The following is an 18,683-nucleotide window of genomic DNA, read 5'->3' on the forward strand; positions in this document are numbered from 1 at the left end:
GGAGGTGGGGGCCTTCGGCCCTGGAAGGGTTGAACATAACGGTTCGGGGAAGCCCTGGGGCTGGGGAAGCAGGCGCTGCAGGAGGCGTGGAAGCAGGACACAACACGGCGATGGCAGCGGCAGACGGCACAAACCGCAGTTGCAATGATTGATTAGCCAAACAGAAAACCACCCCAGCCACCGCTGGACCCACAGGCACCCTGTGCTGGCATCAGGACAGCGGTCTCCCCCCCACACACACTCCCGCCGCACCCCCAGGCTGGATGGTGACATCCGTTTGAGCAGCTGGCCGCTGTTGACTTTGGCGCCGTTCCCTGGTGTGTAACAGCGATACCTCCCGCCAACGCCTGTGGCTCCTCCCGTGGTCATCCCCCTTCCTCCTCCGGTAGCCAACCTTGTGATGGGGGGGGGGGGGAATAAGGTGGGAAAAGGCTGAGCCAAGGAAAGGAAGAATGAGATGCATGCACCATGAACAAACAAAGTGTAGTATGCAAATTGTCCCCTCAACTGGGAGTTTTCCAGGAGTTCGACCAGGGGGGCAGGGCCGGCTGGGGTAGGGAGGGAGTATCCGGCCGGCGGCCCGCAGCACTAGGGACCCTACTGGGCCTCTAGCGAACAAATAACATTGTAAGTAAAAAAAGAACCAACAGGACCCGACTGGGCGGCAACTGAGCTGCAGGGTGGATCCCATCTTTATTTAAAATATTGATGTTTTGCCCGGCCGGCGTGGCTCAGGGGTTGAGCGTCAACCTGTGAACCAGGAGGTCAATGATTCAATTCCTGGTCGGGGCACATGCCCAGGTTGCGGGCTTGATCCCCAGTGTGGGGTGTGCAGGAGGCAGCTGATCTATGATTCTCTCTCATCATCGATGTTTCTCTCTCTCCCTCTCCCTTTCTCTCTGAAATCAATAAAGGTATATTTTAAATGTTGATGTTTTGTTCAGCTTGGGTGTTTTCACATCAACTTTACTTTTTAAAAAAACATCGCATTGTTATTGTTTCTCTTGATGACTGATGCGCCCGTGTCCACCCTCCTTTGATGGGGCCCAGGCCGGGGGCTCCCTCGCCTCACCTGGCCCGGCCCTGGGTGGCAGGGCTAGGGCTGGGGCTGCCTGCCTGCCAGCAGAGAGCTTCGTCAGGCAGAGCCGCCTAAAGCGGTTCTGTGTCAGACTCACTTTTAATTACCCCACGGGGAAAACACAACAAAAGATCTCTATCTGGATATAAAGCACACTCCTATCATCTCACGTCCCAGCTATTCCATTATCAGCGTGCTGTGAGAACCCGCCAGGAGCAACTTTCACTGGCGTGTGTTACCACCCAGACCAGTAATTACAGGAAGACATTAATCGTGAAGTAAAGCAGCATTTTTAGTTTGAACGTAAGCAGTGTCCTCGACTAAGAGGAAGCCGCCACAGGCCAGTCTTGTGAAAAGGCTGGGACAGTTAGGATTTTCCCAAAGGCTTCCCACAGTGCGAGAGGTCAGACTTTGCGCAGGCTCAGTGTGCTGCCTGGGCTCTGTCGGGGCAGGGGGCGCGTACGCCAGAAGGAAGTTCTGCTCAGGAAGGGAGCGGCACCCCCTGCTGACACTGAAGAGGGACTGCTCATCCCCAGAAAAGATCCTACACCAGTTTCCCAAACAAGCCTCGACACGGGTGACCACAGATCTGTCCCAAAGGGTAAGAGAACGTGGGCCAAGGCAACGACCGCTTGCCGGTGGGTATGTCGGTACAGCTCCTACGAGAAGAGAAATGGCAGGAGCCACCGCATTTTAAATGGGTGTCACGTACCATTGTTCGGCGTCTCCCTGGGAGCAACCTATCCAACAAGCAATCACTGAAAAACAGCCGTGCAGCCAAGGTCGGCAGCTGCCCAAGGTCAGGTTTGCCGAGTAGTTAGCTGGGTCCCTAGGATCACACCTACAAGGTGTGTTTGCCACAAGGCTACATCGTAGGGATACGATAATAACGCAGGATAACTAACGCAGTGATTCACATCCAAAAGGGGGTCGGAGTGGCACATGCTAACCGCGCTCACCTACACATCCCGGCAGCTGGGAGCAGGCAGATACACCTGCCATCAGCGGGCCGGGGCTGTAGGAACACCATTTCCCAACAGCAGGATCTGACATAGGCCGGCCTCTCACCCCCCGAAAACAGTGTGTACTTGGGAAGCGTTCTTGGTGGACAATGGTGTTTAAAGCCAACTCCAAAGAGTAAATATTTTCATTTTCTTACAAGAGTATTCTTCATTTCATAGCATTTTACACAGTCACACTGACAAGCTACATGTCCACAAAAACACCCGCACAGCGTCAGTACTCACAGCCAGAACGGCCTGGATTCGGGAGATTAGGAACCAGAGCAACGATGGGCTTTGTCGTGAGGAACCCCTTCGTTCACGGAGGGACACGGAGGTTGGAATGTCCTGGCCCAGGTCCCCGCTTGGTAAGTCACAGGCCTGGCAACCCCAGGGTCCTGCCCGACTCCCTCCTACTCTGTCCCTGCAACATAAAAGTCTGACGGGACACTTTCAGGAAAGAAAAAAATTAAGGATACTAACAACGCGGAAGTGCTCAAAAACAGACTCATAAGCATCTGCAGGGCAGAGCATCTGTGAAACGGCCCGGGACACGGGCTCTTCCTGCAGCAGGCGGCTTCTGGGCACAGATCCCGCCACCAGCGGCGCAGGGGCAGGGCGGGGCAAGCCGGCGTCACACTGTGAAGGGGCCCAATGGGCTTATAAACCTGGCTTGTCCGATGGGCCACCTGCAGCTCATAGTGTGGAGATTATTCCTCCTGAACATCAATCATCGCACTTAAAGAATCAGTGTCGCTACGGGAGACATATTTAAAAGCGAAAGATTTGTACTTTCCGGTTTGAGCAAGTGGTTTTTCAGTCTGATTAATCGCCATGGATAACATAGGTGGTGTGATCGGCGGTTAATCGAGATGGAGACGGTGCCCACCCAGGTCCTCCACTCCCATAGCAACCAAAAGTGATGCTGAGAAAGGCTGCAAGAGCATAAGGGGTAAGTCATGGGACTGCACCCGTGAATACCGGTGTGCTCGAAGAGAACCAAAACATTCATGGAAGCATGCAATTTCACCTTTAAATAAAAATACTTTATTCATTCCTGACAGGTTATCAAAATGTACACTGTTCACCAGGTAAAAACGGTACTTCCAAGTCACTGAGCAGGGCTACTTAGAGGACGTTTGGTTAATATGAAAAGCATAAAAGCCACTTCCAACCTCCCTTCCCACACACCCAACAGGCTTGCACTTGCCTGCTAAAACGGAACACATGAACACTTATGTGGGCCCCAGCTCATCACAGAATGCACATTTTCATTTACACTTCAAATAAATGGAGATTATTATACCAGAATTACCTTCTTTTGCCAAAAACTTTCAGACTGACTCTTTTTGTATGTTGTATGACTTCGTAAATTACATAAAGAAGACAGCACATGACTCGTATTAATCCAAACACACACATACACATACACGGGATAAAGTGCAACATAACGGGACACGTCTGGACATCCCCGTGCTCGGCTCCCACGGGGGACTTTCTGAGTATGTGGGAACAATGTGTTCTCAGGGCGTGAACACGCAATCCCCAGGCTGGGTGACTTATGCCTCATAAGCACATGGACAACCCCGTTGGCTTGCTTGGCCTGCGGCTGGCGCGCTCTCTCTCTCTCTCTCTCTCTCCCCGGGAGGGTTTGGAAGCTGGGATTCTCTCTAAACCTCAGCGCTCCCTAAGCTGAGCCCTCTCCTGCGAGAGGTTCCCAAGGACAGCGCGCCTGGACCGGGAGCAGCAGAGTCGGGGTAACAAGAGCAAGCATTCCACTCACTTGGCAGCAACTGCTTTAGAGAGCTTTGACCCCAGCCACCAAACACTTCTATAGGCAAGTACCAAACTAGCCCTGAAGTGACAGAAGTTTTGGTTGCATGTTTTTGTGATATTAAATTATTTAACTAAGAAATGCTTTTGTTCCTGAGATGAGCACAATAAGATGAAATGAGTTCCCTCTCCAACGGCCCAGGGACACTCAGCCCCTTAGTCCCGCCCTCATCACCGTGGAAGAACCGTGTCTGCAGTGTCAGTCTTCCCCGTGGCGCCACTTCTGGGACTCGTCTTGCCGAACATCCGGTCTAATTTGGTTTCTCATGCCTCCCAGCACGTTCGATGTTGCCTCTGTGGCAACGATCAGCGGCTTCACCACGGCCGGAGGGATCTGGCGCAGGACTTCGCCCACCGCCCCGGTGACCCCCCGGCTCTCGTGCTCTCGAGCTGCGGTCTCATAAATGGTGTGAGCCGTGTCCGTGATGCCCTGAGAGGGGAGACGGCGGAGAAGGGAGTAAATTACTAAACCACCCTACAATACACACTTCAATACAATTACTCAACGTTATGTTTGTAAGTAGACAAACAACTATGCTTTTGAGATAACCCAGGATAACAGGTCTACTGATAACGGCCCAATCCACTGTCTGCAGGGACAGGTCTGACGGGCAATTGTCTCTCTTTATTCTCCCGACTCCCTTACTTTTTTAGGGTGATCAGCGGTGTCGCCTTGATTTACCCACTAAACATTTCTCGGGGGCCCTGCTCAGTGGTCTTCCACTGTTTGGGACCACAGGGGCTACTCCGCCGCTGAGAGGCTGCCCTAGGCACTTCTGCGCACCAGTATTTGTGGGATATTTTTAATGAAGTTCTGGTAGGAGAATCGTAAGTAAATGACCTCAAACTTAGTGTCATATTAAAAAAGAATGTCAAAAATGACTAACACCGGGAATGGCCTGACAGCCACAGAACCAGGGTCCCTGTGCAGGGCTCACTGTGCAGTGGCAATGGTTAGCAAATGTCAAGGTTACAAATCACCAATCCCACCTTCACAACCTGCACATGTGAACAAAGGGACTTTTACATGAACACTCCTTTTACATGTCCAGCTGATGGCTTAGGCCCGTTCCCCCTGGGACATCCCCTGAGGGCTCCTGGACTGCGAGAGGGCGCAGGCCAAGCTGAGGGACACCCCCCCGCCCCAAGTGCGGTGTTTTAGGGAAGAATGGAAAGTGTCCACCAGTAGCAAAATAAGTAAACAGTGAAACACTATTCAAGTTACATGTACATACATCAACATGGATAGATCCTGAAAGGCATGTTACAGATCGATGCACATACCATTCATGCTAACTTGTAAAATACAAACAACAGCATGTGTTGCTTATGAGTACGTATTTGTCCAGCAGAACTAGGAGACATGCACAGAAAAGGCTGCACCACCTTCAGGACAGTGACGGCAGGGAAATGGGATTGGGGGAGCAAGCCACCGGAAAACGTGGATTTCTTAACAGATCTGAGGCAAATGCAGCAAAGCACAGCCACGCACTGGACCCAGTGGGTGAGTGCCTGGGGTCTATGTCACTCACGTCTGCGGGGAAAGAGAGTCCATCTCCACTGGATCACTGCTCCTCCCGGAGTCCACCAGTCCCCACACGCCCTGTCCTTACCCGACGCACCCATGTGCCCCCGCTGCTGGGAGCAGCCCCAAGCCCACTCCCAGGGCCTCCTGGGGATGAACGACAACCACTGAACGCTCTGTGGGTGACAGCCAGGAAGCACGGGAGGAGTGCTGGCTCGTCCCACCCGAGGACCACCTACCTCCTTCACGACACTGTAGGCCTTGGCCACACCTTCCCTCAGGTCGACTGGCTGGTGGGCTGAGCGATGGTGAGGAAACCTTCTGCTCTTCTTGGGCTCAACAGAAAGGGGACCAGGGGACACCATGTCGTAAGCAGTCTCTGCCGCTGCCTGGCCATTTCACACAAAGTAAGAAATGAATCAGAAGAGAGTCTGGGGTTTGCCCCAAGGTACACTTCCCACAGGGACTGAGGAGAAGCAGAGGGACTCAGGTGCCCAATGTGAACTCCTTACAAGAACGTGTTACTTTTACAATAAGAACATGAAGGTGTACGTTCAAAACTAGCACCATCTGATCGAGCTGATTTCCTCAGTCCCTCCTCAGTCCTCTGAGGACATTCTCCACGTCACCAGGTTAGCTGACAATGCACAGAACTGTGGGAGCTTAACACTTCGTACAACAAACCTAACACAACTACTGTTTGATCTGCAATGCTTTCTTTACATTTAGCTACGATCTTTTCATATAAATGTGGTGAAATAACCCTTGGGTAATTTAATGGTTATAATTTACCTGAAATAGGCAAACAAATTTGACACTGGATTCCACTGCTTTATTCTATTAACTATAGGCTCAGTGCACAAAATTCGTGCACTTGGGGCGGGGGGGTGTCCCTCAGCTTGGCCTGCGCCCTCTCGCAGTCCAGGAGCCCTCAGAGGATGTCCCAGGGGGAACGGGCCTAAGCCATCAGCTGGACATCCTTAGCACTGCGGTGGAGGCAAGAGAGGCTCCCGCCACCACGGCTGTGCTCGCCAGCTGTGAGTCCGGCTTATGGATGAGCAGCGCTCCCCCTGTGGGAGCACACTAACCACCAGGGATCAGCTCCTGCGTTGAGCGTCTGCCCCCTGGTGGTCAGTGCATGTCATAACGATGGTCGTTCCACCTTCGGGCCGAAACCAGCTCTCCCACATCCCCCGAGAGGTCTCGAAATGCAAGAGGGCACAGGCCAGGCCGAGGGACTCCACTGGTGCATGATCAAGGCCAGGGAGGGACGTGGGAGGTTGGCCAGCTGGGGAGGGACCGCGGGAGGGTTCGAGGGCGTGTCCGGCCCGTTTCACTCAGTCCCGATCGGCCAGACCCCAGCAGCATGCTAACCTACCAAAGTGTCTGCCCCCTGATGGTCCGTGCACATCATAGTGACTGGTCGACCGGTCGACTGTCTGCCCCCTGGTGGTCAGTGCACGTTATAGCGAGCAGCTGAGCAGCCTTAGCGTATCATTAGCATATTACGCTTTGATTGGTTAAACGGCTGACTGGACAACCAGACACTTAGCATATTAGGCTTTTATCATATAGGAGGATTACTTGACAGTGGATAACCAATAAAAAAAGCATGAGAGTATGAATAAAATAGCTTTCCTCAACATTTTCACAATATCATTATAAAACAAAATGGCTGAACGATTCTGCAACAGCTCGTCCTCTCTGCATAGGTTCAGGCAGCCTACAGAAAGGTACCTGTATGGTTTGAACCATCCTGTTGGTGAGTTCCAGGGCAGCCATGGCTGTCGAGGTGCCAAAGGAGGCAGCGCCCCTCTGAAACCCTCTGACGATGCGGCCATCCTTCCGGTACTGCTCTATTGGCAACCAGACCAAGTCCTTCAGGCCTTGCACTAGAACAAGTCAATACAGAGAGGTCAACAGCGGTGCTGGAGCTCAGGTCTCGGCTCCATTCCAACCTGGGGCTTTTAACCCCTGAAATGGGAAGCAAAGTTTGTGTGTATGACTGCCAATGTAGGTTTTCTAGAAAGATGGTCCTCACACAGACTCTAAAGGCATCCATAACCCAAAAGGGGTGAAGAACCACTGATGAGGTAAAATAACTTACATTCTGATTAAAAAAGAAAACTCACCTAATTGCACTAGTGAGTGCATAGGCCCAACACCTCCCAGGATTCCTGGTAGCTGGTTCTTCTTAATGTCAGTAAGCCATTCAGTGATTGCATAGGAGAATAATTTGTCAACACCTAGCAAACTAAGCAAATGACTGTTAGTATACAGGAAGGAGAAAGATGTATAGCTTTAGGTATGTTTGGGGAATTTTTTACTTAAGACAAGAGAAAACTGACTACAGCTTAAGGATAAAATATTATAGATGTTCAATCTGAATATATACATACATGTAAATATAAATAAATGTACATACATACATATGTGTGTGTGTGTGTGCATCCCAGTTTGATGTTAATAATTTCTATAAGGCTTAAGCAGTATGTATAAGTTGTTTTAACACTGCTCTTATTTCTTGAACATCTAAAGCTCTGGCATAGGATTAACTCAATGTCTACAAATTGCCACACAGTTCTTAGCTACTTAGTGAACTTCCCGTTTTCACTAAATAAGCTGATTTACAACTTTGGGAAATTATTACAAATATCATCACGATATTTGAAAAATACTACTCTGTTCCAATTACTTCTACTTTCTCTGAATCAAACCTAGCCCTAGTCAGTAAGGATCCTCTGAAACTAAGTCCCAATGGTCTGCAAACAGTGCTGTCCATGACTAAGATGCGCGTGCTTGCTCAGAAAACCCTGCTTATATTTGCTGTACTAACTTCAGTGACCACAGCGTAAGGCCTCCCTAATGAATGGCTCACCCGTGCCGATAGAAGAGCCTCTTCAGCTTCAGTTCAGAGCAGTTCAACTGGGCCAGACCAATCAAGATCCCAGCTAGTGTACCCTTAAAAAAAAATAAAGGCCACATTAGTCTGTAAATTGAGAGACTCGTCATTTAAAATAGTTATTGTCTGGGAAAGTCAAAGCAATATTCACTAAGGAAGCTAAAACAAAATATTTACAGCAAAACAACACATATTTTATAATAGGTAGGACCCAATTTATATCAAATTTTACTCATGGGGTCTTAAGCAAATGGTATTCAATTTACTTTAAAAACAATTACACTTTAAAATCTTGCACTTTCATATATAAAACTATGACAAAAAAATTTTTTTAATTGAGTCCATTAGAAAAACCAATGAGATAATTTTGTGGAGAGTATATTTATATAAAATTTCCAAACCTGATCCATTGATACGTGTTTGCCATGATAATCAAGCCGAATAGGAACTTCTGATGTGAATCTGAATTCCCTGAAGATAAAGAAAGGAAGGGATATTTATATTCAAATTACTAATAGTTGAAATTAGCTATAAACTAATTAGTTAAACTGGAGAATAAAAACAAAACCACAAAATGAATAAAAGAGAATGACTTAGCATTATATTTTCTAAAGATAATATAACTAACCCAAATGTTAATAATCTTATAAATTTTATTTATTATATTTAAAATTTCTCTCAAAAAACTTTTCCTAGTTTACTTAATAATGTTCAACTTAAAAAATTTATTCAGGCAGATATTTCTCAGTTATATAGGATGCAATTACAGGCAAGTCACTTTACCTCTTTCGGTCTAAATGTCTTTGTGAATAAATTTTTAAAATGCCACCTGCACTGGTGAATTTTAGTGAGCATTCCTGAGATGAATGCTTGTAAGCAGGATATCGGAACACAAATATTGGGAATTCTTTGAGGATGGAATTACACACTGATGGCACACATCACACACAGGAGCTCCCAAAGGCTGAACTGCAAACGGAAACCGGAAACACATGTGTTCTACAGAATCAATGTTGGTGATCATAGCCTAAGCCATCCCACAGAGACCACGTAACCTCAGTAAAATGAAAATGCTGTATTCACATCATCACCGCAAGAAGGTCATCTTCCATCTTCTGAACACTATCTCCATTTGATTCTCTGGGCAACAGCCCCTCAACACCTGCCGCTTCCTTTCTTATGTTTTTTTCTCCATGGCACAAAATAGTATCCTTTGGTTATTTTTAAGTTCGTTTAAAAAGGGATTTTTCTCTACTTTGTTCACTGTGCCAAGAATAAAATGTGGTATATATATATAGCAAATGTTCAACAAGTATTTGTTGAGTAAGTAAATGTTGAGCAAATATTGGGGAGAACTTATTAGGCCATCACTTGGAAAAAGCACTGAGTTCGGGATTAAGACCTGTATTCCAGTCCTGCCTCAGCCACTAACTGTGTGGTTTGAGCAAGTCAACTCACCTCCCTGGGTATTAGCTTCCTCTTTTCCACAGTGAGTAACTGGACTCTACCACTAATTCCCATCCCAGGGCCCTGGACCCTCTAGGAGCTTTTGAGAGTAGAAATAGAAATCTATAAGCTATCTGACACAGTCTAATGAAAAAACAAACATTTACTGGGTAAGTAAGGCTACTTACTATACTGCGGGAAGCCACAGCTTTCCAATACCATCATGAGAGTGCACCAAGGAACGAGGAAGGCTGATGGACCTTGAGCGTTACCAGGGCTGACGCTAAGCACTGACTGTTCGTGCTGAGATAGTGGTGGCTCGAAGCAATTTCCTAACCTGATAGCCTCCAAGTAAATGTTTACTGGACTTTACTAATCTTTACTGACCTTAGAGACGGTCTGTCTGTTTGCTGTGCTTTACTGAGAGCAAGATGTGTATCTAAAACTGAATAAAAAGCAGATAAGCCCAGGTTTCAGCGTGTCTTTTCAAGAAAGAGGCTCTAAATTCATATTTCTTGTATAGTACTTTCATTTGTGCATCGGCCCCTCCTTCAGATCCTGAACCCCGCCACGAAGGTCGCGGCATCTGGTGCCATGAACAGAGCCTGGAGGAGAAGATTCGCCTAAGCGAAAAACTAAGTGAAAAAGGAAAAGTGGAAATTCACCAGAAAGGTGGGAAGTTCACTGCGCACAAAGCTTGTGCCAGCTTCAGAGTCGAGACCATAAGTGGATGGGGATGTTTTTAATCAGCCAGGTTATAATGGGGAAGAATTCGAGTAAAAGGCAAAAACATCACAGTAAATTTTTAGCTTGCACGCTCAAGGATAAAGGAATTAAGGTGTCAAAAAGTACTCTCTTAAATCAGGCTCAAGGAAAATGAATGCCCTTGTCATCTTTAACTATGTGGGCTCTTGTTCGAACTGCATTATGCCCACTTCGTATTGAGGATCAAAAGTCTGTAACACCTAAGGCCCTGGATCCTCCACCTCTAGTGTGGGAAGGCTCATCAACTAGAGAAAATGAGGCTAGCAGTTCTTTTACAAAAGGACTCTTTAATGTTTTGTCTGAAAATTACCATATGACGCCTTGGGACTGGCAGATTTTAGCTAAAACAACTTCAGACGCCAGTCAGTGCTATGGAGAGCAGAATACAATAAGATCTGAGAATAACAGGCTGAGATCTAGACTGCATTCTGGCTTTAAGTCCCAGGCAATGTAAAACATCTGAAAGATCCATGAAAAGAACTCTGATTTATTAAGTCTTGTCTATGTGTTATGCGCTCTTGTAAATATTGTATATAGGAGTGTCTGTTAATTGTTGTTTTATCTGTCTTTGTTGTTTGGTTTAATTTGTTTATTGTTAGTCTATTAAGCATGCCTTCAATTTATTTTAATAGAAAAGAAACAGTAGATGGCCAGGCCATTACTAAATTTCCCCAGAACAAACAGAATGTGGGGGAGGGGAGAAAGAATATGAGCAGTACACGTGGCCAATAACACAGGTCCTAGGAAAAATCCTAGACAAAGGGAGGTAACTAAAAAAAGCCCCGGGAATTAATTACTAGGTCTCTTGGTGATCCTATAAAATGGACGCCTGCTCTCGGGAGTGTTCTTAAGTCTCATTTTTGTCATGTTTTTGTTTCCCAGTCCCTCATTTGAAATTTGAATAAACCAAGCCATTTATCACAGTTTGGAGACTTCTATGGGACTTCTATACCCATGAAGAGAAAAAGGCTAGCTTAAGAGAAGGTGCGCTCCATCTGATTTCGGGTGGCCTCTTGGCCTAAGCCCCATCTCTTCATGGATGCTATAGAATAGGCCCCAGAATGTTTTTCTTTGGGAGATGGTGACAATGACACAAGGAAAATATACAGGCTGGGTTTGGGCGACAAAATTAGTGTTTCCATAATAATGGGTAGTTCTTGAATAATAATAGACCACATTCCCAGGTTGCCTCCCAGGTCCTGGGGGCGCTTCTGTTTTTATAAAAAAATAATAATAATAAAATAATACTTCAACATTAAAGCCACTGAAAGCCAGTAAGTTATCTCTGTTACAGAATTTGACAAGAAAAATGCCTTGGGTAATAATTGGCTTTAAAATCTCAAAGTTGTTAAGGCAAAATATATATAACTAAAATGAAGAGTATATGGTAAAAAATCTTTTTCAGTAGTAATTACATATTTGTTCATCAGCCCGGCACTATACAAGCTAAAAAGTGTCAAATTGCTTTCAGTCCAGAATTTTAACAATTCAATTTCTTTTATATCCATTATCCAGTATTCACAAAAACAGATAGTTTACATGTGATTCACATAAAATGAGAATTCAATTTATTACTTAGAATACACAAATTTTAGTAGAAAAGGTTTTTTAAAAGATCAACGTGGGAAAATAACAAGTGAAGTCATTGTTTTGTGGTGGAAAGGTTTGGAATCAACAGAGATCTATTCCTGGATCTTCCCAATTCCCATATTCCATTTTTTTTTAATCTTTCAGCAGTATACATAATATTTAGAACATGAAGTTTAATCTCAGAACTCAGAGAGAAAGACAGAGTTTGGGGGCCACTGAAGCCATGGGAGAGGAGCACAGAGAACCAGGGAAGGAAGCTCACTGTGCCTCACAACACAGGTGGGTTGGATCTTCACCCTTCTTCCTTCCTACAGAGCCAGGCTCCTCCCTACCATCAAGGGTCAGGAAGGAAGGAAGATGGGGAAATGAATGGGTCTGGAAAGGAGGGACACACTCCATATGTACAGCAGGGCAGTAGTCCGAGCAGACAGCAGCAGCACAGGGACCTGGGCTTCCTGGTAGTGCCAACTTAGCCAGGAAGGGCAGGACAGGAAAAGACACAACAGTGATGGGGGAGGGCAGACAGAGAAAACTAGATAGAAAATTCCCATAAGGAAAAGGGGAGGAGTGTTGGAGTCGAGGTGAGTAAAGGAAAAGAGAAAAGGACAGCACCGTGTTTGAGAAGGAAGAAGCCATTTGGTGACGGGAAAGAGGGACAGGAGGAAACGAGGAAGAAGCTAGGAGGAAAAGGAAACTCCTGCTACAGAACCAACAGAGAGATGACTCCTGAGCCAGGGTTACCACATGTAAAATGGGAGATGGAGGTTGGTGGGACAGAGATAAATAAATACACAATAAATAAATACACAGCTGATGATTTGGCAGTGAGGAGAGAAGCTGATTCAACCTCATGACTACCCTACACAAGCGTATTAAAGAACCATCTTCACAACTCTAGAAGAACTTTGTTATCAAAATTAAACGACTTACCTAAAAAACACAGGCTGGTCACTAAATGACGCTTCTTCAGCCACGAAGTCCTTCTCTTCCTCCCCGTTCGCCACTTCCGCTGAGTTGGCACTGTCGTTTGGGGAAGGTTGCTTTGGCCCAGAGAAAGAAAGCACGAGACTTGGCTCCTTGGAGGTACTTAGGCGCCTTGGCACACTGCAGGTGACGTCAGCGCCGGGAGACTTCTTCACTGAAAGTGTAATGCGCACATTGGGAACATTGGGTATGCTTCCGTGGAGCAACGGTACATCAATCTGGCTTTAACTTGTTTTGCTACATTTCATTTAAACCTACCAGACCTGAGGCCCTGAACCTAACTGTCCCCTATACCTGGGCTCCTGAGCATTAAAGAGAAAAAATCAACATGATATAGAAAAATGTTAGTTACATGCAAACAAGTGGTTAGAATAAGATGGAACTTGGAGACATTGTAGAAAATAGATCTAGGCAAAGTACCGAAAATTAGGAGTCACCAGAGATTCGGAAATTACCGAAAAATCGGTACAGCAGTCTGGTAGGGTTAATGAACACAATTAACTGCTACAGAGAAAAATGACTTTCACCTTTTAAACTACTTTTACATAAACTACATTTGCATAATTTAATAAAAAATAAACACAACTCATTTATATAAATGAAAATGAAGACTATATAAGTACATTCTCAAAAAGGCCTCTTAACAGTCAATCCAAGTACTTGTTAGAGACTTTTCAACTACACGTCTAGTACCTTCTGGATCTGGAGCCATTAGAAGCTCTACTTCTGCAGAAAGACTTGTGAAGAAATCCTTCAGGAAGAACAAGGCATCCTAAAATTGAGAGGTGTAGTTATAAGTAAAAGGAGTGGAAAAGCTACATCTATTTCTAAATCTTTGAAACAAAGGATCTTAAAATCCCATACTTTAACTAATTATTCATATACAGCTCTAATTACTGAGTCCTTACTATATGTTCCTATTCTCATTCTCTCTCTCTCTCTCTCACACATTCCCACACACTTCCTTGTTAGTTCTCACAACTCTATTAGAAAATAGTTGTAGATGTGAAAATTAAGACACAGAAGTTAAATTGACATAATGACTTCTAAATCAAAGTACATTTTCTTTTTCTTAGAAATACAGCATCCTCTCATTCCGCATCAGTTCTCACTCTACATTGGTGGTGGTAATATTACTATCAATAATACCAGCAGCAGCCTGTCCTGGATACTTACGCATACCTTAAAAATTCTCATTGTCTTATTTCTACTTTTACCACTATGTTATATTGGTTAATACATTTTCTTCATTGGGCATGATATTCAAAATTAAAATGAAATAAAATCACCCATTCAGTTTGGTCTCTTCTGAAATTATAAAATTACAAACTACAATGTATGAGTCTAACTTGATGCTGTCTAGGCAAGCCATATTTGCCCATTATCAGCAGCTTCATTTTGCCTACCTCATTCAAACTGACAAATCCATATTGAAGATTAAAATTAAATATCTCAGCTGTTTTCCTTTATCCTTCCCTTCCACTTAAAAAATTCAAAATTAACATAAAGTTTTAATGTGGTACCAAAATTAAGTATGAAGGTAAATTACAGGGTTACAATATTTGGTAGCACACAAAAAATTAGACTGGCAATTCCAAAGAATCTGACTGACTACAGATCACACTTGTAAGAAGTCTAAATAACCAAAGTTAGGAAGATATTTTTCCAGGTAACATGGCAGATGGGACTGAAGAACAAGCAGCTGGTTCAACAGAACTGGAAATAGCAACACTCTGGTTCTGCAGTAGGGTAGTGGGTTCATGCATTGTTCATTAGATTATGCATTACACTTACATATTTTATACATTATTTACAGGACATATACTTACATATTACTATATATGTGTATATCTCTATATCTCAAGTATTAAACTGTTAATAGTATATGAAATTTATTCCTAGGCCACTAGGTGGGGATATTTTAATGCTATAATTTTTAAAATATGACTGCCTTCAAAAAGCAGAGAAAATTAATAAATGTGCTCTTTAAAAAAATAAAGACTAAGAGACAGTGATTTACCCATTTTTACTACAAATGCACAAAATACCAGACAAAGGGATACTAATCGAGTCTTTTAAAATGTCCTCAGAATTTTTTTTAGTTATTTATGCTAACCTCTCTAAAATTCGTAAGTCAAACCACCCAATTTTATAACTAGCAACACAGGCCCAGGCCAGGTGGCTCAGTTGATTAGAGTGTTATCCCGTGCACCAAAAGGGTTGTGGGTTCGACTCCCAATCAGGGCACATACCTAGGTTGTGGGTTCGATCTCCGGTTGGGGCATGTACAGGAGGCAACCGATTGCTGTTTCTCTCTCTCATATCGATATTTCTCTCTCTTGCTTTCTCTCTTCCTTTCTTTCTAAAGATCAATAAAGACATATTCTCGGATGAGAATTAAAATTTAAAAAAAAAACTAGCAACCTGGCCTTGGAGCCCTCTGCTGGTGGGGCACCTCATCCTAAGCCGACCTTTATCACCTGTAGTCCCCACAGGTGCCAAGTCATAGTTTATGTTGGTCTCGCCATACCACACAGAGACCTTTGGGAATAAGATGTTTGTTCATCTTTGTACTCCCGGCATCCTAGTACAGAACCTGGGACGAGGCTACATTCAGCAAATGACTTGGAATTAATTAGCAGATTTCCAGGCGGTACAATACTAAAATGAATACTAGACTAAGAGTCAGGAAATCTGGCCCCTTCATATTTTGGACGTCAAACTGCCTACTTCTATAACCTTCATCATCTATTTACCCCCCTAGATGGAGATCACCCCATCTGCCTAATTTCCTGCCTACCCCATGGGACCACTGAGCTTTGGAGGCAATTGCATTGAACTCCATCAGCAATGCAGCTTTTTATTTTTATTTTTTAAATATATTTTTATTGATTTCAGAGAGGAAAGGAGAGGGAGAGAGAGATAGAAACATCAATGATGAGAGAGAATCATTGATCAGTTGCCTCCAGCACGCCCCCTACTGGGGATCAAGCCCACAACCTGGGCATGTGCCCTTGACCAGAATTGAACCTGGGACCCTTTAGTCCACAGACCAACACTCTATCCACTGAGCCAAACCGGCTAGGGCAGCAAAGCACCTTTTTAAAAACAGGAGAAAACAATGTGTTGCTTTCATACTTACTATCTATGAGTCAGCGAAGATAAATAAAAGAGATATGCTTGGTAAGAAAAATATTACTCAAAGCATTATCATTCATCAACTGATTTGTTTTCAAAAGGAAACATGAAGAACACAAAGATTTGGTTTTCTATTCCGACGATCATTTGCTATCTCAAAATACAGTGTATCAATCTTAGAAGCTGCAAACTAGGAAGGCTTTTTTTAATCAATAACATACCCCCTGAGGCTTACATATTTGTAGCATGGCTCTGTTTCCCAGGCTTCAGAGCTTGGGGAATTATTCCCCATTCCTACTCAGTTTAGTTATAGCATTTATTTCCCTGACTGTCTTCTCTAAGATTAATATTTGCCCACTTTAAAATCATAATGCATTACAGTTCTAAAGAAGAAATTAAGCTCAATATTAAAGAGAAAAGTCTATTAAAGAAAACTGGGCGCCGAAACCGGTTTGGCTCAGTGGATAGAGCGTCGGCCTGCAGACTCAAGGGTCACAGGTTCGATTCCGGTCAAGGGCATGTACCTTGGTTGCGGGCACATCCCCAGTAGGGGGTGTGCAAGAGGCAGCTGATCAATGTTTCTCTCTCATCGATGTTTCTAACTCTCTACCCCTCTCTCTTCCTCTCTGTAAAAAATCAATAAAATATATTTAAAAAAAAAAAAAAAGAAAGAAAGAAAACTGGGCTTGCTAAGTCTGGTGAAGTCGTGCCAGAAAGATGTACCTTGCTCAAATCCGTGCTCACATGTGATTTCCATAGATGAAATTTCCCATAAATACTTCATCATATTCCTACTAGTCACTGTATAGATAAGTTAAATTAAAATATGGGTACCAAGAGATATTATTCTCATAATGAGAAAGCATAAATCTAAAGTTCTCCTTGGTAAGTCTGACCCAGCTCAGAAGCTATAAATATTAATGAAAAGTTATGCTAAACATATGTTTCACATTTCCTCTAAGATATGTCTATATTTGGTTTACAATATAAATATTATTTAAGCTTATTCCTAAATACGTTACTTAAATTAAAAAATCAACATTACTCAGTCAATATTAAGTGAACAAATAATGCTACCATCCCACACATACTCTACATTCAAACCTGAGCTTAACCCAATACAAGGTATAAAAGGAGGGTTTGGCTAAGTGGATAGAGCGTTGACCTGTGGAATGAAGGGTCCTGGGTTTGATTCTGGTCAGGCACATGCCCAGGTTATGGGTTCAATCCCCAGTGTGGGATGTGCAGGAGGCAGCTGATCAATGATTCCTCTCATCATTGATGTTTCTATCTCTCCCTCTCCCTTCCTCCCTGAAATAAACATACACACACACACACACACACACACACACAAACACACTAAAAAAATAAAAAGGAGGGTTTGTTACTTCAGAGGCAGATTCTTTTTGAAACCCCATTTATTTTCTTCAGTTGTTATATGATCTTTAACATTCTGTGCCAGGCACCAAGCAAAGCATTTCACATGCACTAGTCTCATTTAATCCTCTTTGTTTAAAATATGAAGCTACATGTATTACTATTGTATTACTATTTCTTCAGTTTTATTAATGAAGAAAATGAGGCTTGGAGAAGTTAAGTAGCTTAGCCAACGCCACACAACAGGTAAAAGAGAGCTCAGATTTAAACCCAGGTCTGACTCCAACCCTATGCTCTTCACCACTACAATGCACCACTACAAAGCATCATTTTGTTGTACTACAGGCCCAGGACACAAAATTCGTGCACAGGTAGGGTCCCTAGCAGCTGCCGGCTGCTGGCTGGAGCCTCCCTTCATTCCATGCTGCCCCCTGGTAATAAGCGCACGTCATAGCGAGCAATCAAACTCCCGGCCCATCGAACTCCCGAAGGGACACATTGCATATTAGGCTTTTATATATATAGACTAGTGACCCAGTACACGAAATTCGTGCATGGAGGGGGGATTCCCCTCAGCCCAGCCTGCACCCTCTCCAATCAGGGACCCCTTTGGGATCAGGCCTAAACCAGCAATCAGACATCCCTCTCCAATCTGGGACTGCTGGCTCTCCTAACCGCTCACCTGTCTGCCTGCCTGCCTGCCTGATCACCCCTAATTGCCCTCCCATGCTGGCCTGATTTCACCCCCAACTGCCTCTGCCTGCCTGATCACCACTAACTGCCCTCCCCTGCCGGCCTGATCTTGCCCCCAACGGCCCTCCCCTACCGGCCTGATCTCGCCTCCAACTCCTCTCCTGTGCCGGCCTGGTTGCACCCCAACTGCCCCCCCCGTGCTGGTCTGATCTTGACCCCAATGGCCCTCCCCTGCCGGCCTGATCTCACCCCTAATGGCTCTCCCCTGCCGGCCTGATCGCCCCTAACTGCCTCTGCCTGCCTGATCACTCCTAACTGCCCTCCTCTGCCGACCTGATCTCGCCCCCAACT

At 44.7% G+C, this 18,683-nt stretch overlaps 1 protein-coding gene across 2 annotated transcripts in view; it reads right to left on the reverse strand.

Moving 5' to 3' along the window:
- Positions 1 to 3,103: 3,103 nt before the first annotated feature.
- The window catches only part of ATG2B (autophagy related 2B), a 70,861-nt gene continuing 55,281 nt past the window's right edge, over positions 3,104 to 18,683 (reverse strand). For both annotated transcript variants that reach the window (XM_054715748.1, XM_008154788.3), the window contains exons 35-42: positions 13,818 to 13,896; positions 13,071 to 13,278; positions 8,741 to 8,810; positions 8,316 to 8,398; positions 7,570 to 7,691; positions 7,175 to 7,329; positions 5,677 to 5,826; positions 3,104 to 4,342 (exon numbers count right to left, since the gene is read on the reverse strand). In XM_054715748.1, coding sequence (XP_054571723.1) covers positions 4,112 to 4,342; positions 5,677 to 5,826; positions 7,175 to 7,329; positions 7,570 to 7,691; positions 8,316 to 8,398; positions 8,741 to 8,810; positions 13,071 to 13,278; positions 13,818 to 13,896 — 1,098 coding nt within the window. In that variant the 3' untranslated portion in view covers positions 3,104 to 4,111. The remainder of the gene's footprint in view (positions 4,343 to 5,676; positions 5,827 to 7,174; positions 7,330 to 7,569; positions 7,692 to 8,315; positions 8,399 to 8,740; positions 8,811 to 13,070; positions 13,279 to 13,817; positions 13,897 to 18,683) is intronic.

The sequence above is a fragment of the Eptesicus fuscus genome, chromosome 5, assembly GCF_027574615.1.
Source record: "Eptesicus fuscus isolate TK198812 chromosome 5, DD_ASM_mEF_20220401, whole genome shotgun sequence".
In the NCBI taxonomy this organism is placed as follows: Eukaryota; Metazoa; Chordata; class Mammalia; order Chiroptera; family Vespertilionidae; genus Eptesicus; species Eptesicus fuscus.